The 22427-nt window shown below is 41.4% G+C and overlaps 2 protein-coding genes across 3 annotated transcripts; one reads left to right on the top strand and one right to left on the bottom strand.

Annotated features, from left to right (window-relative positions):
* Window positions 1-1514: 1514 nt before the first annotated feature.
* rlf (RLF zinc finger) lies at window positions 1515-15500 on the bottom strand. Its single transcript, XM_061844439.1, has 8 exons — window positions 15136-15500; window positions 11567-11721; window positions 10260-10341; window positions 9503-9638; window positions 9198-9400; window positions 7741-7877; window positions 6899-7040; window positions 1515-6418 (listed from the first exon to the last, which is right to left on the bottom strand). The coding sequence occupies exons 1-8, from the start codon at window positions 15313-15315 to the stop codon at window positions 1973-1975; spliced, it is 5481 nt and encodes a 1826-aa protein (XP_061700423.1). The 5' UTR covers window positions 15316-15500; the 3' UTR covers window positions 1515-1972.
* A 1888-nt stretch (window positions 15501-17388) lies between these two features.
* Window positions 17389-22419, top strand: znf593 (zinc finger protein 593). Of its 2 annotated transcripts, XM_061844448.1 has the most exons (4): window positions 17389-17480; window positions 19044-19258; window positions 20782-20844; window positions 20922-22414. In XM_061844448.1, exons 2-4 carry the CDS (start codon window positions 19059-19061, stop codon window positions 21049-21051), a joined length of 393 nt encoding a protein of 130 aa, XP_061700432.1. In that variant the 5' UTR covers window positions 17389-17480; window positions 19044-19058; the 3' UTR covers window positions 21052-22414. The 2 variants fall into 2 exon arrangements, with proteins under 2 accessions (XP_061700432.1, XP_061700431.1); XM_061844447.1 differs by lacking the exon at window positions 17389-17480 and having other exon boundaries at window positions 20922-22419.
* The last annotated feature ends 8 nt before the right edge of the window (window positions 22420-22427 follow it).

Raw genomic sequence — 22427 nt, 5'->3', positions numbered from 1 at the left:
GACGAGTGAGCTCATTCCAGAAACAACCATTGAAGCCCAAACCACAACATTACCTCTACCATGCTTCACAGATGAGCTTGCGTTTTGGAACATTAGCAGGTCCTTTATTTCTCCATAATTCGGCTTTTTCCATCACTTTGGTCAAGTTTAATTTTTGTCTCAAAGGTGCAAAATCTTTGTGCCTTTTCTTTGCAAAACTCAATCTGACCTAACGTTTCTTTTTTTTTGATGAATGATTTACATCTTGTGTATGGCCTGTATGTCTTTTCTTGAAGTCTTCTTCCAACAGTGGAGTGTGATACTTTCACCCTTACCCTATGGAGGTTGGCAGTGATGTCACAGGCTGTTTTCTTTGTGTTTCTTCACAGCGTTTAAGTAAACTACTGTTAATCGCCTTGTTAGACCTGTTCAATGTCTGTTGTCTACACAAGTAGTTCTTTTGTGTGTGCTGTCCTGAGCTGTTTCACACCTCTAGATGTTAACACCATGAACTAAACTGAACTTTTGTCTCACAGTCACCCTTTGATCTGAAACCAAAATCTCTTCAGTATAAAAACTAAAACTTTGACAGTTCTAAGACTTTTGGACTGCACCATACTTTTCAGGTACTGACTTGATACTTCTGAAATTGCACAAATTACACTCTTCTTCATTTCCTTTCCCACTCTATTAGATGGTAATCATTTTTACCTATGGGAAGACTGGTTAGGTTAATGATTTCTCACAATTAAAAGATTTAAGTTAGGAAACATCAAAATTGACACCTTATTTCCATAAACCTGAATTTACATATTTTCAACATCCTATTACTGGTGAGTTACTGTTAGAACAGGCCCATGGGGTACTCATGTGGTACACCCATGGGCACCATATCAGTGACCCCTGCTCTAGATGTACTTTATTTGAATGGCATGTTATGGCTACACATATACAGTATCTGTAAATCATATATACATTAATGCACATAGAGTTTCAGGATATGATGCGTATTCTCATGTTTTCCCCATTATAATTCATTCTTATAACGACAATTGTCTTTCTTGTTAAAGTGTGGTACTACTCTCGAGCCCTATTATGGTTAATGCTTAGTACAGGATTTTTGTTCGTTAAATAAAGGTAAGTTAACAACTAACCGATCAACCAATAGCGTCAATCCATCATTTAGATGATTAACTTTTAAATGCTAAAGCAATACAAACCCAGTAAGACTCAGAGATTGACTGACTCTGGTCAAATAGTTGAGTCCAAAGCAAACATTGCGAAACAGCATTTAGCTATTACGCTGCCGCAAAAAAATAAATAAAAATAGAATTACCAACAGAGGTGATGTCACCCCCAAGTGTTTTCAAATCCAAATTAAAAACTTTTCTCAGGCGTTTTAGAGTACTTCCACTTTTCAGTGACATTTCTTGCAATAAAAGTAGTTTTAATTGTATTTCAAGTTTTTGATTTTGGATTTGAACACTTTTAACCATGTACAGCGCATTGTTACCTTGTGAATGAAATGCGCTACACAAATATGCTTTCCTTTAACGGGAATGTTATGCGAAGCATGGCATGAGAAAGCAATACACTTATTTTCACATTTATTAGAAAGTTACACAGGTATCATCTGTTGAGCACTGCAAATGCCACACTTATGTCATATGAACTTCAAAGTGCCAATCAGTTCATGTTGAGTTAAGTAGGAAGTACTGATTGTAACCGTTTGAGCATTAAATTTTGGCACAGGTAAAAAGGCCTCTCACAAATACTAAGCATTTCTAACAATCTGTAAACCTGTACAAAGATCTCGATGCGCTTATGTATATACACAGCAGGGGTGTATTGCTTGGGGGAAAAACAGAAATCTTGGGTCGAACGTCATTGTGCTCGTGATTTGCGGGGAATCTTAGCAACAAAAACAATTTTGGAAAAGCAATAACAGTTGAATCACAACTTCATTTAAAAAAAAAAAAAAAAAGGTGCACAGTTAAACTTTACTTCCTGGAAGCAGTTTACTGTTGGTTGGGCCCGACGGGAATACTTGAGGCAGGGTGGCCGTGCATATCGGCTTCCCCAGGACGACCACGGGTCTGAGGTGCTGAAGCTGCTTGATGGCCATGTCCCCGCACCCAGCAAGGGCTTTGTCCAAGATAGACTTCAAGTTTCGGACCGATGGGAAGTCCCCAGTCGTACCGCGGGACTTGTGAAGCATGGGATGACTCCGTCTACTTCGGGTGAACGAGATTCCCACCTGCTTGTTTTCCTTGACCGAACAACTGCGCCGGGAAGTTTCTCGCCGTTTGGCGACTGGCATATTTTTGTCTTTTGGTGAGTTGTCTTGTATGAACTTGAGGAAGGAAGCCTCGAAGCCGACGGGCTTGTACGTGGTAATGTCAAAAGCGTGTGGAGGGGACCCAAGAGGTTGAGGGTCTATCACATTGGACGCCTGCGCGGAGATCTCATTTTTTCGCTTGAGAGGCTGCCGCACGGGCAAAGATGACGAAGCAGACTTTTCTGCCGTTTTACCATCATCTTTTGCTGCATCCTGAATGCCCTCCTCCGTAGGAAAGTGTACAGAGCATGGTGGGGAGAGATTGATAGTAAAGGGACGAAGAAGGGGTTTTATTTGCTCCAAGTTTAATATTTTCTCCACTTGTTTGTGTCCATTTGGCATTGTTACGACAGAGTCCTCAGCGTGAGCGCCGGTACTCGGTTCTCCATACAACACGTCATCGGCACCGACAAGGACACCATTTCTCTCAACAGGTGGCAGCACCTCCTCCACAGAGAAGCTGAGAGGATCTTTAAGAACCTCCTCCCCTTGGGTTTCTGCCTCGACAGAGTGCAGGTTGACCTGAGCAGGCTGTTCCTGTGACGTCTCCGGCTCCGGCGGACACTCCATTTTACCCGCTCCACGAGGGTTCTCTTCGGCTACAACAGTAGGCCGAGCCGACTTCCACTGAATCAACTCCTCCAGACGCTCGGCAGTGAAAAAGAGCTTCGCTGCATTCTCTTTAAGATACATGCTTTGCATTTGGTGGACCGCTTTGTAGTGGCGGGTTAAGTTATGTATGTATTTAAGGACAGAGTCACAGTCTTGAATCATGCATGGGTAGGCCACACGGAAACAACGGTCTTGGCACATTTGTAAAGCTTCTTCGTGCGATCTGAAAACGTAAGCGCTGAAACGTCTTTTTCTTTTTGACTCTTTTTCGACCGTAGTAACAGCCTCAACGGCTTCCTCTGGCTGGTCAGGTTCTTTGCTTTCAGGTACCGGCGTGCCGGTTGAGACAGGTGTGACGGGGTCAGCGGGCGTGACTATAAGCTTCTTTTGGCATCCTGTGACAGACTTTTTGTGAGTACTCTGAAGCCGTACGACCAACGAGTCGTAGTACTGACAATGTCGATACAGTGTGTGTTTTTTTAGTGCACTCGTGTGTGTGAATACTTCAGCGCAGCCGTCATACTTGCACCAAATTAGCTCTGGCGTCTGGGAGTGCACAATCCGTGTGTGACGCGCGAGGCTGCTTTTGAGATGGTAGGAGGCGTTGCAGTTGACAAACTGGCATCTAAACTGGGGTTTCGGCTCGTCCGAGTTTGGGGAAGGGCTTTTCTTCACATTCTCCTTTTTCACTTCAGCAATGTGCTGCACTTCTTGTTCTAACAAGAGCTGAGAGCGTTTATAATGGTGTACGAGCTGGAGGTGTCGCACCAGGCCTACCTGGGTGGAGAAGGCCGCGTCGCAGTTTTTGGCGACGCAATGAAAGGGTTTATTGAATTTATCGAGAATATAGCAGAGATTACTTTTGGCCACCAAGCGTCTTGTCCTGACTTGGGGTATGAGTTCATCCTCACCGTCTTCCTTGTGGTCACTTTCTTCCTCTTTAAGATCAGTTCCATTTTGATCTAAAGATGAAGAACAACTACGCGGGGTTTGTATATTGTCACTCTTTTTTTTCATCTCATGGTCCCAACTGGGCACTTCTATCTTGACCGTCGGGTTCAATTTCTGTAATGTGGGCTTTGTACCTCTCGTAGATCTAACAACAAATTTGTCCACCAAAGTGAAACTCAGCTTGTGAGTCCGAAGATAATGGCTCCTCAATCCTCTTTTTTCTCTAAGACTCTTGAAACACAGATGACACTTAAAGGGCTTGAATGACGAGTCCTTAAAACACGACATTCTTTTGGCCTGTTCGCGCGTGTGGCCGTGCATGGTGACATAGTGGCGCAACAAGCTATTGCTCTGTGCAGACCTAAAGCTGCACTTTCCCATCTCGCAAGAGTAGGGTTTGAAATTGACTTGGTGTGACCCACTGGCTTTTTCTTCTGTCGCGTTCCCTTTCGGGAGTTGTGACGATGCTTTGGAAAGCACAACCACGGGCTGCTTTTCGATAACAGCCCGATGAAGGGATGCATTTTCTTCTTGGGTGGAGTGGGGCGTATTATTTTGTACACTTTGCGGGGATAAAGAATTGAGGTCCAGTTTACTTAGCCCAATGAGAATTTCTTTAAGGACATCATTTTTATCAAGGACTGCTGTAAGGGGGGGAGTCGCGCATTCGTGCAAATCTTCTCCGGGTGAGCACGGAGCTGAGAGTTGGTTTTCATCTTCCTCATTGTCAGACTCCATTTCAGCCTTGACCTTTTTGCATTTCGGGCCCCGCTCCTTATCTGGTTTGTGGTCTTTGTTCTCCAGTTTAAGGTGCTCTGGGTGAGCATGTTTTAAGTGCCTCTGGACATCTCTAGCTCGGGAGAAAGTCATACCGCACTTCTCAAATCCACAGGTGAACTTGCTTCCATCGAAACACATCGCCACCAAGGTCAGTACTGCTTTCGGCTTGCTGGCGACAGACGGTTGACAGGAAGTAGCGCAGCTCTCTGAAGAGGTTTTCTGACACTCTCCATTGACACTTCCGTCAGCATCACCTTGATTATTCACGAGGGCCGCCCTTTCCATATCAGCCTTGAAAATTGTCTCTTTTGCGTTCCTCTGAACCTCAAAGTCCTTTTCAGAGAAAGTAATGCTGTGTGTGGATAAATGCTCTATGAATTCCCTTTTGGAAAAGTAAAATTTTTTACATATGGGGCCTGGGCACGTGAAGGCAGCATCTCTGAAATGCTGTGCCTCGTGGTGATAAAGTTGCCCCAGGTCTGAGTAATTCACATAGCAGCCCTCAAGCTCACACTGGTAGTTTAGCTGATAGCCGTGGATCTGTTTGTGCAAGACGAGTTCATTTGAAGAGCCAAATTGGGCACCGCAACCCATCACCACGCACAGGTACGGTTGCTCACAGTAGTGAATTTTTCGATGTTTGTGGTGATGGTAAGCGGACACAAAATGGCGCCGGCAAAAGGCACACTTCTCCCGTTGCTCTCTCATCTGATGAAAATGCTTCACATTCTCGTCACCTTTGTGATCTGACTTTAAGTGCACATATAAGTACTTAGAATGTTTAAAAACTCTGGAACACCCAGTTCCAGGACAGAAATACTCCTCTCGGTTCCGCAGACTGAAGTGCCGATTTATGTAATCGAATGTCACATGTTCATTGTCCGTGCACTTGTCTTTGACTGTCTTGGCGTGCTGTACAATGTGCTGCAACACTTCAGGATCATGAGTAGATTCGTAATACAAAACTAAAGACGGATCAATGGAAATCTCCCCAGGTTCAATCTCATCCTCCCCAATCTTAACATTGTTACTGTGGTGATGGGTCTCGCTTTGGATGTGATGTCTCATATGGGGAAGAAGCTCTTTTCTGTTCCTAAAATTCTGCAAGCAAATGGGGCAGGGGTGTTGGTCGTCCATGACGTGTCTTTTGGAGTGGTGTATGAGTTGAGCGTCAGTGAAAGACCTTTTACAAATCCGGCAGCAGAGCTTGGCTCGCCTCACTTCTCCTTGAACAACGTGAATAGGCATTTTATCGCAATCGGGCTCCTTGAGAAGATAAAGACTTCCATTTAAACAGGATTTGTGCTCAGGTTCTTCAGTCAGTGTGTTGACTTGTAACACGAGTGGTTTTCCACTTTGCTCCTGATCACCTTCCCCTTCAGACTCAGGTTTCAACCCGAGAATGGAGCTACAGTGATACTTTAGGGTTTTCCAGTCCCAAAATTCAGGGTCAATGGACCAATGTGCTTTCAGGACAAGCAGCAGTTCACAGCGTAGCGAGTTGGGTATGATGCCGCTTTCCTGATCGTACTTTTGGTCTGGGCGCTGGTAGAGCTCCTCGAGGCGGCTTAAGACTTGCTGGCTGGGCCCAAGCAGGAACTCTGTGAGCAGGCAGGCACGCTGGACTTCCAGATCACTGAGGAGGAGGCCTGAAACCATATTGCAGATGCTGATTCTGCTTTCTGAGTCATCATGCTTTGGAAGTTGTAGCGCTTTAACACACAGCTCCACTGAAGCAGCGATGCCAACTGCTTCTGCCTGAAAAATACAGGAATATTTTTACCAAAAGCTGAATATTCACAATTTAACTTTTTAAGATCATCTTTTCCAAAATGTCGGACTTCTTACAGTGAACTGCTTTGTGCTTGACACAGAATATTAATTTTGTATTACTCCAAACATGGGGTGTATATGTAACAGAAAAAAAGCAAGATGTAGAGCTGGCAACCTTGGATAGTGAGTAACCCTTGGAGTAGATGAAGGACAATTAAAAAAAAGGTCAAAAAGTAGAGAGAAGGATGCATAAATAAGAGACTAGCAAAACAAACTTTTTATAAAAAAATTCAGATACATAGGTATTGCACTGGTTTATGGTTTTCTTCAATATATTCAGTTTTGCCATCACTGTCTGTCATGATACTACCATTAATGTGATGCTACACGATGCGTTATTCTGGAATTATGTAACGGCAGACAAATTGTCGGAACCATTTGCAACAGGGAGTCACAAAGTCTCACCTCTGTTTGAATGACACGGACCAGGTAAAGCAAATGTTGCACTGTTTTAGCAATGGCACCCAGCTGAAGGCATCTTTCAAGAAGAGACACAAGTGAGGAATCCAGCCTCCTCTGAAGTTTACTCCACATGAGAATCAGATCCCTAAGGATAAAAGAACGTGTTAAATTTCAAGTTCATTGATAATGAACAAAGATTAAAGAAAAAATGAAAGTGTAATAAGTGATGATAAGAACAGTATTGTCACATAATTTCTCCAAAATGGTAGCATGTCAAATCAATCTCAGTAAAACATACTAAATCGAACACTAAATTACCGCCACACTCAAACCAATCACTTTAATATCACCACCAATCACTTTAATATAACCTGACTGGACTGCGACCTATTCAGGTGGTTCCTTCAGGTAATAAGGCAGCTGCTGCTGCTGCTGCTGCTAATGTCATATGGCACCTGATTTGAAGCATACTTTAAAGCGGTGATTCAGTGGAATTGGAATTAAGAATTTGGACACATTTTGAATTTCCAGTCAAACTGCCATCACGACCTTGACAAGTTTGTTCAAAATATGCACCACAAATCTGAAACAGATTTTGTGACATTTCAAAAGGTATCACCTAGCTTAAAAAAAAAAAATCCCCTTCCAAAGTGCAAATGGAACATTACTGGTGAGAAGAGTTGTGTGTGCATTCGATTTCAGAGGCCTTAAAGTACTCACGCAATTTTTTTCTTTTTTTTTTTTTTTTTTTTATTCAACAAAGTTGGTGGCCACTTGTCACATTGCTAATAGGAGACCGACATCTACATTCTGGCCACAACCCGAGAGCACGGCGACAGACTCACCAAGAGTGGTCAAGGCTGGGCTGCTGAAGCTGCTGAGTCAGAAAGGTCGTGCACAAAATAAACCCAGTGTTCTCCTCCCCCTCGGTCTCCAAATTGGAGGTAATTTCAAGGACATCCTTGCAGTCTTGCCTGGATATCTGTTGATGTGTACAGTATGGTATCATGTGAGTGGAAGGTCACATAAACAAAGAGGCATTACTGCACAAAAACTGAGTCGCCAAATAAGGTAGCAGAGTTACTTCAATAAAAAAAAAAAAAGTGGACATCATGAGTGACACTGTACATGAATTTAAAGGTCAAGTGTCATGAAATGCATAATTTTTTGTGTTATGAATGGAAAAAAAACAGCAGCCGGTATGGACCCAGATGTTTTTTTCCACCACAAAACCTGATTTTGACGTATATGGCTTTTGGTAACTCCCGCCATTAAAATCCTCTCGAGGGATTTGTTTTCAACAACAAGCAGGAAGTCATATTGGAGAAAATAACGCGCTCAAGCGGACTTGTTTCTTTCTATTAGTTTTACCTGCGGGAAGATAGCTCATTGTTCCTGCGTAGGAGTAGGTGTGTATAAAGCTACAAAAAAAAAAAAGTTGGGGGGGGGGGGGAGAGACCACATAATCCGTCTCTCATAACGTAACAAAAGATTCGCGTATGTATGACAGGGGTGCTAAATGTGTCGCGTTTGACGGCATCTGCATCGGGCTCGCTGGTGAAGGCTTCCGCGTCGCGCCTCGCGGAGGAGCACGGCTTCGGCTGGGCTGGCTCATAGATACTGTCTGGGAGTCTGTTTTTAAGTTAGAAATGATCCGCATAGCATCTAAATATGGCTTGAAACAATAGGGTAAAATTGCTCCGGACACTTCACTCGATTGTGAAATGTTCTCTTCTTTGAAAAGACCTTCGGTGCCTCATAGTAGATTTGCGGACGAGCCGCCGGCCAAGCCGCGCCTCGCGGACGAGCACGGCTTCGGCTGGGCTGGCTCATAAATACTGTCTGGGAGTCTGTTCTTGGTTAGAAGTAATCTGCATATCATCTTAATATGGCTCGAAACAATAGGGTAATATTGCCCCGGTCACTTTACTCGGTTGTGAGATGTTCTCGTCTTCGAAAAGAGCTTCATGTCAGAAGGGGCGCGTTCGTCTCTCACAGTTGGGGCCACAGTGTGTTTTCAATGGCGAATGTCCGGGGTGACGCCACGGACAGGAGATGCAGCCAATATGTCGACCACTTGGATGTCCAATGACACTTCCGCAACTTTGTGCATAGTTCCGCTCATATTTATTTTTTCGTATAGACATTGAAGTGAATATGAATATTTTTCATTTCAATATCTAATTTAGAATCTTTATAGGGATGACACTTGACCTTTAATGGAATATAAATTGGGTTAAAAACAATAAGAAAAGGTAGAAAGACCCACCGGTATATAAAAATGTTTGTACAATGTCTTTACCTCAATTATGGCTTCTTCAGTGGGAAGCAGCTGGCAAAGCAGAGAGACGTATGTGTGACGAAATGTAGCTTGGTTGGTGATGGCGCTGCATTCCGTGCAAGCTTTTGCCAACACCACAGCCTTGGCCACCTCGCCCATCTTCTCCAGATGCTTCACCCGCATCTCCATGAAGCCCTCACCCTCCAAGGAGATGTAAGCCTCAACTACACACAAAAAAATATATAGTAAAAAGGTGAGCAAGCAATGGTAAACAGGACAATGTAATGCTAAGATTGAAATTGCAAGAGTTGAAATTTTCTTTTAACCATCTTGTGGGGAGGTCGGCTGGCCAGAGAGGAGGGCGGAGAGGACGGGATTGCTCCATGCGCCTCCCTCTCCTGTGATCTGCAGTAAAGCTTGGAGGTCTGTACTTCCGTACTGTAACAAGGTGTCATGTGCAATCTGAAGGGACCCACAGTGCAACCCCACCCCGCCCAAAAATATGTTATTAAAGCAAAGCAAATGTATTTATATAGTGCACTGCATACACAATGTGCTTAACCTTATTAAAAGGATTCGATTATTAGACCAAACACCAATCGTAAACACCCCTTTTATTGACATTTGGGATGATACCCAAAAGCCTGGCCTCAATATGCACTATATCTCAATTGCAGAGGGATGTGTTGTCCACTTATTAATTTCATCAACACATATAAAAACCTCTGAACATTTTATTTAGGGGTGAAGGGAAGGTACAAAGTTCATTCTTGGACTTTGTAGGGTTATAGTTTACAGTATCTCCAAACAGCATACACATTTTAAATCTTGATTTATTCTGAATAATTTGTATGAATATAAATTTCTTGATGTGAATCATCACTAGAATCACAGAAAAATAAACCTATCATGATACAATATTTAATAATGCAGAAGACTTTTATATTATCTTGTGAAAACAAATGATGAATAGTATATACGAATGAAAAAAAAAAACACAAAGGCCTTTATGTGACCACATTAAAAAATGCTTTTATACACTTGAGGTGCTCTGAAGTCAACTTTTTTTTTGTTTTTTTTTACCTGAACAGACTGGTGGAATTGAACCCAAGCTTCATAAGGGATTTCATTTTCAGGAACTGACAGAAATAGTTCAAAACAGCTTCTGCATGGAAAAAAGCAACAAGAATGCTGGTGTAAATTATTAATCATCACTCAACATATCCAGAGCTCTTGATGGGGAATTATTATCTATTACATTGGAGAGCTGCTAGTTGCGAGAGCAGCATAACTATTTCACTGACGAATGTGATGTGACAATGTTGTTATAACAATAAAGGATTTAATCTTTAGGGAAGCTTAGCTTTCAAACATTATTACTTGGGAATCAACATGAACAAAAAACACAACTCAAGTAATCACTGCAATGGCCACTTTCATAGTTGAAAAATTACACTGGTGAGTCACCAAGAATAAACAAAAACCCCAATTTTTTTTCTGCTAAAATTTAACATCTTGAATTCCTCCAGACATTTTAGTGCCTGGTGTGGGCTTGTGTGTTTGGGACTAAAATTACCCCCACCTCCTGTGTGAAACTTAATGAAAAGTGTTCACGTTATCTTTTTGCACTTTGGATCCATAAGGAAAAACGTGTGGTTGTCGTCACTGGTGATAGGGAGAAGACGTTAATTCGAGGATTGCTTAAGCAGACAACAAAATGTAATGTAGCCTAGCAAGCCCGTCCTAGCGCTACAGTTGCACGTAAACATGCAAGCTTTCTTCCGAAACATGCTTTGAAGCTTGGGCAAACGTGTTTGGTTTGGGCGCATGAAAAAAACGCTAAAAACAGCATGCAAGTATGTTTACAACAGCAAGCATAGGAGGTGGCATGCTGGGAACAACAAGCAATCCTATTGGTCGACGTCTAGGTGCTGTGGGAGGGAAAAAAAAAAAAAAAAAAAGAAAAAATCTAACCTACCAGACTTTTCATTTTGGCGTCACGGGGCTACCATAAGGCCAAATCGTGGATTATCTCACACTAAAACAAATTTTGTCATTCCCCAAAAATATGTCGGGCCTGAGTTCCCCAAAAAATTGGCTACAATTGCTTATGGGGCCAATACCGGGGCTAAAATCCTTTAGTCTGATCAAAATATGAGGTTAATCGATTGTTACATTTGCTGGCTTGTAAGATAGCAAGATAAGGAGTTTGTTTGACCGTGGTAGGATCATCTGAGATGTCATCTGAGATGTCACCGCATCACTGAATTGTTTTGCGAGGGTGTTCCACCAAATTAGCTGCTAGTACAGTGTGTGTGATAATAGCAAGTGTGACAATACGGCTAAATGCAAACACAAAGCTCATTTTCCATTGGAACACTTGTCCTTACAGAGCTAGCCTCTTCAAAACGAGAGTCACTCTGTCCGACTCTGCGGTGAGGTGTGAGCGGGCGGCGGCAAAGCAGTTTATCGACAGGCAGTAGACCTCGAGGAGCGGAAGACCATGGTCTATGGAGTTTCTGCTGCCAGCATAGTGCATAAGTGCCTGGGGGAGGGGGGGAAAAACAGTGTTAGACACCAGTAATGACATTGGTTTTCCCTAAGGACAATCACAATCGGGTGACATTCACAATCTCTTTCCACTTGGGAAGGGGGAGACGCTAGACTACACCTGAGTAATCCCACTTTACACTGTCTGGTTTGAGGTCCTGCTGATTGGGCACGAGGGAACTGCCTCAGTGAGGGGAAAATAACCCATAAAAACTGTCAAATACAGAGAATATAATAGACCAAGCCTGTATGTGGCATAAGCTTGAGTTGACAAAGCGTCCTAAGCCTTTTGAAAGGCGCTGTATAAATCTATTAATGTTACAAGATTTGATACAGCCAATTTAAATACAGACATTGGAGCCTTGTAAATATTTTCACCACAAATTAAATCATCTTGATATCAATCCTATAATTGCACCAAGCTGTGGAGCTGAAAATAAACATTTGTTTTGTTTACATGTACTCCATTTCTATCTACTACTGTACAGCAGAAAAATATTGTTTGTGTCAAATATGCAATTTGATTTCAATAAAACTATGACAACGCAATTTCAAAGTACTGGTTGGCACGTCTGCCTCATAGTTCTGAGGTTTTGGGGTTGAATATCATATTCTTGCTTAGAGCTTCCATTTTCTCGATGTACTTGTGAGGATTTTCTCTAGGCAATACAGTTTTCTCCCACATTTAAAAAATAATGCATTTTAAATTTGACTAAATTGTCTAATTGTGAATATGAGTGTGTGAATACTTGTGGGGTCTCAAAACTTAATTCCTAATGTCAAAATGCACATATGATTTTATATTTTAATATTCAAAACAATGTGTTTCAATGCTTTTGGTATGTAGCTATGATTTATTTTCTATGAACTGGATGTAATATAACCTGATTACAACAACTTTGTTCATGATGACCATGATGTGAATTTTTTGATACCATTACACATATAGTAGTCACTCACATTTGAAAAATGAACGGGTGCGGTCAGTCATGCCTGCAGATATAAAGTTACGGGTGTGGTCCACCAGTCATGCCCGCAGATAAAGTTGCAGGTGTGATTATGGATGGAATCCCAACACCTTAAAATAACTTACTGGATTCATACAACATAACTGTAAATTAAAAATAAAATGAACAAATACATAACTAAAATAGAAAATACAAATTTCAAAGTCAGAAATGATCATTTCCGATTTCAACTGATATTAGTTGAACATAATGTAACTGTTTTGTTTTGTTTTTTTTCATCAATAAAAATTCTTGATCCGACAAAACTTTATCTGAAGAAAAGTTCAATGCACTGGCCTGTCAAGGAATATACACGAACGGTCTATGCCCGCAATGTTTTGAAAATGCTGAAAGTTTAGTTCAACATAATCGGCGTTAGTGGCAATAAGCTAGCGATACATTGTAACAAACATTCCTGTCGCCAATCGTGATGTATTATGTACCATAATTTACGGCGGTATCTGTCAAACCATTGATGAAAGCTAGCAGTAGATCTATCTTCCTAAAGCATGTAGAAGGGAAAAGTTTTAAACTTCAAGATGGGAAAAGTTTTAAAGTTCAAGAGAACGCGTACCACGGGGAAAATGACCGCTCACATTGAGATATATGGACAGACTAGTCTAACATTAGAACTTAAGTAAGTAAATCACAATCTCATACTTATATACTCATATTATAGTTAGCTTCCGATACATTACCTGTATTATATCCCAGGAATGTTTTCAGTGTAACAGAATTTCCTTTGACATGACCCATAATGTTATTGATTTTCAACGTAAATGCGCTAAATGCCAACATGCGCTTTTGGCATAACTTCCGAACAAGCTCAGTACGGTTAACTTGCATTTCCTGTTTCCGGGTGAATACTAATTGCTTAGGAGCAAGCTTGTTAAGGTCACGTTTATTAAATAAACAAGTAAATTAATGTCAAGACTACTCAAAACAGGCAACGTCTTTCAAGATCTATTTTTTTGTGCTCGACTGTACACGATTGCGCTCGTCGAATCACAGTGACTGCTATAATATTTAACCTACCCCTCATCATTGTTTACCAGCACTGAAAACGTACACGGTGCAACACTGAAGTTAATCTAAAGTGTTTCGAATTTTCTCTTGCCACGTTCATCCCGAACGCTGGCGAGCTTTTAAGAACCACTACGGCACAGCACAAAATCCCGAGACGCCCAAGTGCCCGACAGACACCTTTGCAGGTTGGGTCTCCGTGGGGAGGCTTGATTAATTCCCCACAGTCTATTTATGGCACACCCACAAAGGGATACTCCCCAAAAGGATCTCAGCCCCAGGAGATTTGTGTGGGTATACTAATTACATTCAGGATACTTCCGAATATGTGTTGATGCTTGAGATGAGAGAGTAGTTGATTTGTACAAAATATTACTTTGCAATAAAGAAGTAGGCCAGTGCAGATGGAAATTTAGCCACTGGTGGTTGTGCTAAGGTTTAAGATGACTCAACTCTCAGTAGTATGCTAATCGGATTCGGGGAACAACATTATAAGCTGGTAGATGTTCCCCCCCAGTCAATGGTTCACGCCTCCAGCTCAAGCAGCTTCATGAGGTCATGACCAAATTATTTTATCTCTTCGTGGGATAAATTTGTAGTTTTTTAAAGTTTATTTTTCTAAATTGCAGACAATTGTTTTAAGTGTGTCGATAACTGCCTGTATCAAGGCACCCTCTGATCTCTGATCCTCGAGTTGATGTGTGTGATCGTTCATGTATGCATTTATTCTTTCACTGTTGGGATATTCACCCCATGATACGTCAAACATAAAAAACGGCATGGATATTTTCAGATATAAGATTCTCAGGATTTTCTTTGAATCATCACACTGGTAAATTTAACATACATTTCAGTAAACACGGGTTAAATTTGACCTGTAGCAACCTCAGTGTAATTAAAAAAAAAATTACATTTAGATTTTTGTGTTTTGAAGAATTCGGTTTGGATTAGGGAAAGAGATTTTATTGGATTTTTTTTTTTCCAAGAATCAAATTTGTCCACAACAATATGTGCTGGTCCAATTTATGCACACACATGTCGACGCACCGCACAACATTAAAGTTAAATTACGAATACGGAACACAATACTGTAATTCAATTAGTTGTGTCAAAAGCAATTCTTTTCAATTTATTTCATGCACCTGGGCTTCTCCCAACACTAAACTTGATTCGAATCGAACCAGTTCTGAAGCGCTCGTTGACTATTATGTTAACGTGGTTTGAACTGCGAGATGACTACAAATACGTTTTTGCAATATAGCGCAGATGAGAGCATCCCCATGATCTTTGCACACCCCCCCCCCCCCCCCGAGGAAAACAACCCTCAGTGAGCTAGCCCGATGCTACTGTTAGCATCAACGTTTCACGCACTCGTTTACCTGACAGAAGTTGTCGCAGTAGTCCGCGGACGACTCCACGGACAATTCCTGCTGCCTGAGGCCGTCTTCGAAAGCCCTCAGCGTGGCCAGCAGAGTTTCCATCGCGACCAGCGTGTCCTCGGCCGTGTCCAGGCCCCGTTCGCTCCATTCGGGCACTAGCTCGACGTTCCTCTCCGCCATCTTCCCTCTCCTCCGCGGCGCGTATGCACTAGTGCGGTCTGACACCGCCTTCTTTTCTTCTTTTTTGGCCTCGTCTCGGCATTTTGCAAACTCAACTAGTGCGTTAGCACCGCCTGGAGATCTGCAGCCATTACTGCATTAAATTCCGCTCGACCTCGGGTTTACTAACCCTTTTGAGACTAAACCAGTGATTCCCAAACAGTGTGCACATTACATTAGTGTGCCCTGAGCGCTCTTCTGGTGTGCCGTCGGAAGTTATCCATTTTTATGTAATTGCTAAAAAAAAAACATTTATTCCAAGAAATAATGTATCTTTATTCATTCATCTATTTATGCCAGTGAGGCACAATGACAGAAAGAACAAAAAAATCCTCTTCTATTAGATGGCAGGAAGTACATACAGAAATTAATCCATCCCTTTTTGGTGACATTTACTTTTGTTGGTGTGCCGTGGGATTTTTCAATTGTAAAATATGTGCCTTGGCTCTATAAAGGTTGGAAATCACTGGACTAAAGAGCGACTTTCTTGGGTATTGAGTAAAGAGAAAAGCTACCGGTTTGACATATTCGTCGTAAAAATACATTAATTCGCCTTGATTATATGTTGCTATTGTTATTAGTATTATTATTATTCCTATTAGCTCTGTTGATATCTCCCTCTTCTTCCTTTGTTCCGTTAATTTTCCCCCCCCAGATCTCGATTTCCTTTTTAGTCATCGCTTCAAGCACAGGTGTCAAACTCAAGGCCCAGTGGCCAGATCTGGCCCGCCACATAATTTCATGTGGCCCACGAAGCCAAATGTAGAGCAGGGGTCACCAACCTTTTTGAGGCTGAGGGCTACTTCGTCAGCACCAACCGTATGAATGGCTACATGACCTGTTTGCGGCAAATTTTAGTCACATTATACATGAAATGTTTTTGTTATAATTTTTTACATTATACAACATTATTTTAAACATTTCATTAATCTAAACAAGTCAGAATTTGTACCAAAATTTCAAATGATCATATTTCATAAATGATACAGTTGAGATATTACAAGCCTTTTTGTGTTACCAAACGTGAATAGTAGAAAAACACATTACCCTTGATATTGGATTCCAAAACTATCTTATAAATTGATGATTTAAATATGTTGAGATGATTTTTTTTTTTTCACAGTCACAACTGCCCACTGAGGGAAACCAAAACAACAATGTGGCTGCGAGAAAAATGATTTTGACACCCCTGGGTTAAAGCTTATGCGTTTCCTACTTGTATTTATCATTTTATTTTTCAGGGATTATTTATGATCTTCAAATTATTTCTCCACGATTCGATGTGAGAGTTTGTCAAAAAACACAATTTGATCCACTTTTTTTTTCATTAAACTCCAGGCAGTTTATCTTCCTTACTTTTGATTTTTTTCCACACTGGCTAAGAACTCTCCTCTCAGGTGATTTATGATATGACCGTGTATGATGACGCAGTAGGCTATATTAAGGACATCTAAAGTCTCCTTGTTAGCAAAGCCATTTCTCCTACGGCCGTACTTGCAACTGATATTGTTAAAAAAAAGTTTGTAAAACTCCTCCCACACAGATTCTCATGCCTGTGCTTTGGATGACATCATTTTAAAAGGAGTTTTTGCACATCCATAGTCATGTATCGACAATTATGTAATAATTCTTTACGGAATGTACACAAACTTACTTATTAATTTCCCAACAATCTTTTCTATGAGACTTCTATGTAAGTTTAAGCAAACTGCCAATCCTATACTCTGATTTCACCTTGGCATTTATATAAGTGGGAGGATTGTTGCGGACTGGCGATATTAAAATAATTCTAGACGCCCAAATCCCTCCCACGGACATCGTACGGTATATTTTAGTTGAGCCATTTCTTTTCTCTCCAAAAGGTGGCGTTGTTCCAGAGGAATTCAGTTTTGAGGAGGGTCTTTGGGTGGGAGCGTCACATCGATTTAAACGGGATTTAACCTCCTTGTCAGTTGTAAAGTACTGACGAGCGGTATTTTAAAAATAACAATAATTATTTATAATTATTAACATTGTTTTTTATTGTTTTACAAGCTGTTCACGGCGCCCTCTACCGGAACGTCATGTTCGCCCTTTCTCCCGGAAGTAAATACATTCGAGCTCCTTCCACTCGACACGTGTGAACGGTAAGTAAACACGACAAGATGACGCTAAGGAAAAACGCCTGCAACAGCTTTCTTAAAACGATACTCGTTGTTCGGCGTATCTTTTGCGTTTGTCGTTTTACGAAGACGACGGCACAACTTGACCGGTGGTCTTTGTAAATATGATAGCTGTGCTTCAGTCGCTTCTCTCACGCATGAAAAAGGTTCATCTCTATGAACATGTTTCCAAGAAGGCAAAGGCACATCATATGTACAAGGCTTAACCTTCAGGTTTTGGACAAGTTCAAGTTATTGTGACTTAAATCAAGCGAGTCTGGTTAAGCAAGTCCCAAGTCATTCTATTTTGCTTTGTCACAAATGTTTGCCCAATTAGCAACTTTGCACTAATTATAAGTCGTTAATGTACCTAGCTGGACTAAGAAATACACAAGCAGAGGTTTTCCAAAGTTTCCAAAGCCAATCTCCACTTCGGGATGGATGATACCAAATTTTTTCAAACTGAGTGCAAGTGCTACGTTTGAGTACTCGCTGACACCAAGGACTCATACTTTAACATTGCTATTATTTTTTTGCGATTTTGCTGTTTGGTTTCTAGAATCAACTTTAATGGCCAAGTGTGTAAAAACACAAGACATTTTTCTCCGGCAGTCGGTGCTGCCCTGGTACGACATTCAGAACAAAGTACAAGGAACAACATGGCAACAAGAACAAAGAACAAGAAACATTTCTGTTTATAGGAAATATTCCTTAAAAGACCTGCAAGATGTAAAATCTATATAGATAAGTGTTAACAATGTCAATTGTGCAAAGGATGGAGTTTAAAGTGACAAATTGTGCAGTCTACAAAATATATTTAAAACAATAAATATAAAAATATATACAGTGAATACTCTGTTTTTGAATGTCTGTTCTCGAACAAATCGGTTTTCGAAGGAAAATTTCAAGACTTTTTTGCTTCTGTTTTCGAACGAAAATCGATACTCGAATGCCTGCAAAAAAAAAACCCCGGAAATAACAACACGCGCGACCTGACCAGCTGACCCATGACGCGCGTTGTTCTTGTGAATTTGAACGCACCGCGAAAAAACCCAGAAATAACAACGCTCCATGTTTCATGACGCGCGTTGTTATTGTGTATAACGCAACCTCTGTACGCAGACGTGGGAAAAATTGATTAGGTTTTCGAACAAATCTCTTCTCAAACCACGTTCTGGAACGAATTGTGGCCAAGAACCAAGGTTGTACTGTATATATACACATCGGTTATTACCAAATTATTACCAAAGCCAATTTGGCCCTGATCATCAACACATCGTTGTAATTTTTTTTTCTATAAACCCAATCACGTATTGTTTGAAACATAAACGTTATTGAATTTAGTGTTTTACTCAGATACATAATTGTTACACACAATCAAAGGGTGTTCAGAAACTCAAAACTTCAAACATGAATCAAGTCATGTGACTCGATTCCCTGATCTCAAGTATTACTTTTGAGTCACCTTACTTTGTATGTGAGTCCATTCCCTGATGTCAAGTATTACTTTTGAGTTACCTTACTTTGTAATCATATTTATTCTGACAGCGCACTGGTCTAACCATGGGGAAGTCCAAGCAAACGAGAAACCACAATAATGGCAAAAAGAAGAACATCGCAAAGACGTGGAAGACGAAACGCAGGACGAAAGACTTGGACGAGATCCACTCAGACATGAAGCCCGAGACTGCTGCCAAACTGCTTCATCAGGAGGTGGACTATGATGTGACAGGATGTGCACAGCATTACTGTTTACACTGCGCGTAAGTGCAAAACCTTTCTCACTGTCCCGGGAAAGCTTTCAGTCCATTTAGGATTATTTTAAATGTGGCATTTTGTGTTTTTATTCCCACAATTTAAAACAGTTGCCAAGTGTCGAAAACATGCCATTGATCAACAATTATTGATCCACACCCGATTTATGTCTTGCTGAAATCAGCCCATCTTTAGTGGCCGGCTGTCACTCAGTGAATAGTCTTTGTATACAAGCAATTAAAGGTCAAGTGTCATGCCTATCAACATTCTAAAATAGATATTGTAATAAAAATACATCATAACATTATTCACTTCAATGTTTATACGAAAAAATAAATATGAGCGGAGAGCTCGTCGTCCATGCGCAAAGTTGCGGAAGTCTCATTCGACATCCAAGTGGGAGCCACGTTGCCTGCAATGTCTGTTCATTACGTTACACCGGGACATTTGCAATTGAAAACACACTGTGCCACCTACGATGGGACACGGGAGCTCTTTTCAAAGAAGAGAACATCTCACAATCGAGTGAAGTGAACAGGGCAATATAACCCTATCGTTTCGAGCCATATTTAGATGATATGTGGATCACTTCTAACTAACAGACTCCCAGACAGTACGAATGAGCCAGCCCGGCTGAAGCCGTCCGCCGCGGATACAATCGAGTGAAGTGACCGGGGCAGTATTACCCTATCGTTTCGTTTCGAGCCATATTAAGATGATATGCAGGTTACTTTTAACTTACAACAGACTCCCAGATGGTATGTATGAGCCACCCGGGTGGCACCACGATGAGCCACCCTGGCCGAAGTCGTCCGCGGCGGGTGAGGTGCCGCCGAGGCCGTCCGCGGCGCTGATGGGTACATCGACACATTTAAAACCCAAGACTTACGTACGCGAATCTTTTGTTACATTCTGAGAAGATTACGCCCCCCCCCTGCCCCCAACTATTTTTTTTTTGTTAGTAGCTGTATACACACCTACATATCATATGGAACGCACAAAGCTCTCGTCCTTTGCACCGGTGCAATCCATTTTTCACGAAGATCCGAGTCTTTTGGAAAGATATGAAGAGTAAATCCATCCTCCCGAGTGTTCGAGCAATATCCAGCAATACAACGAGCCGGCATTTTGCCCAACATGAAGGAACAAAGAGCTGCCTTCCAGTAGGTAAAACTAGTAGAAAATACAAAACCGCCTGAGTGGGCGTCTACTACTAACGTCACTTCCTGCTTCTTCTTGAAAACAAATCCTTCGAGAGGATTTTCATGGCGGGAGTGACAAAAAACCATATACGTCAAAATCATGTTGTGTGGTGGAAAAAAACGGATGGGTCCATTCCCGCTGCCTTTTTTTTTTTTTTCATTAATAACATACTAAAAGTTATGCATTTCATGACAGTGGACCTTTAAAACTATGAGTTTTTCAAGATACGAGCCATCGCTCAACCTATTCTGATGTCGGCATTGGACTCTGAGCATCAGACAAATCTTCGTAAAACAGGTTTGCGTAATACAATGACTTTGTCTTACAGGAGATACTTTGTGGATATGAAATCTTTGAAAGACCATTTCAAGACCAAAGTCCACAAGAGACGGTAAGGCCGCAGTAGTTTTGTACGCATCGAAAAATGTTGGATTCGGACTGTGAGTCTCCTTTTTTCCCTCCAACCAGGTTGAAACAGCTGAGGGAGGAGCCGTATACCCAGGCGGAGGCAGAGAGGGCGGCCGGAATGGGCTCCTACATTCCTCCAAAAAGTGTGGAGGTGAAGACACAACCTGTGGAAGAAGACATGCTGAGCTGAAAAGCTCAGAAACTATTTCAATTTACAAAAGCCTAAAGTAAAACTGTGTGGAGTGGTAATAAAGCCTGAGTCGGATTGCCGTGACGCAAGGCTGATAAACTGATGGTCTCTAGTAAATGAATTGCATTTTTCAAACATGCTGAGTTTTAACGTTCATTTGAGAGGTTTTTGTACAGTTGGAAATATGCACATTATTGGGACAGAAGGTTGAATAGGAGTCAGTATTTTAGCTCAAATGGATTTTAGCGAACTGTACTATATTTCACTTTGGTACTACAGTATCGTAACCTGATTATAAGCCTCACCCAGTACATTTGGAAAGGAAAATACCATTTGGCACATACATAAGTCGCACCTGTGTAAAAGCCACAAGTGCACACATTGAATCCCACGTTGAAACATGAGATATTTACAAAGAAAGATGGTACACAAAAGGAGTTTTTAAAGTTTTAGTCCAGGGCTCTGCAACCTTTTTGAGGCTGAGGGCTAATTCGTGAGCGCCGATCATATGAAGGGCTACGTGACCTAAGACGCGGCAGTAGCACAGCAGCAATGTGCCAGCGCGGCACTAACAGGGCCAGTTAAAAAAAAAAAAAAATGGTAAAAATCACTTGGACACGACTTTCACACCGAAGCAACAGGCTAGCGCAGCGCTAACAGGGCCGGTTGAAAAAAAAAAATACATACCGGTAAAAGTCACTTCCTTGGCACATATATTCCACTGGCGTCACTCTTACCTTTTCTGGTCGAGTGCTCCCTTGCGGCAGCTAGAAAAAAAAAAAACCCACAAATTAGCCACATCAGTGCATAAGCCGCAGAAGAAGTAAATTCAACTACAGTGGATATCTTAATTAAGTTTTAGAGGATTTAGCCCCCCCCCCCAAAAAAAAAGAATGGACAGTAGGGACATGGAGGAAAACACAAATCAGTGAGGGACAACCGATTCGGAGAGGCAAGATAATCCACAAAATAAAAGTGAAGTTAGATGTCAGCTGATGATTTGTCGCAGTTCAACTCATACTCGTGTGCCTCCCTGAAAATCCACGACATTTAGTTTAAAAAAGAATTCTAATCTGGGTGGGGGAAAAAAGAGGTAAGGTGTATATTTTTTGGTAGTAGCTAATTTTATATCGTTGAGTCAGTTCCCAAGTTGTCAGCAATGCTTTGTTGAGCAAACACCAGATAGCTGTTAAATGCCATTGTAAAGTTAATTTTCTCAATATGATCAATAAGTTCAGAAGAAAAACATGTTCTTGGTTGATGTGCAACGTTATCAAAACTGATCTTGAACATATTTAAGAATGTGAGCATCTTTTATTTCCTTCAAATACATGATTTTAACAAGCGTTCTACACTTATCTCCCCCCCCCCCCTCT

This window comes from Syngnathoides biaculeatus, chromosome 15, assembly GCF_019802595.1.
Source record: "Syngnathoides biaculeatus isolate LvHL_M chromosome 15, ASM1980259v1, whole genome shotgun sequence".
NCBI classification, from domain to species: Eukaryota; Metazoa; Chordata; class Actinopteri; order Syngnathiformes; family Syngnathidae; genus Syngnathoides; species Syngnathoides biaculeatus.
The sequence above is the reverse complement of the archived record's forward strand: the minus strand, read 5'-3'. Positions and strand labels throughout refer to the sequence as shown.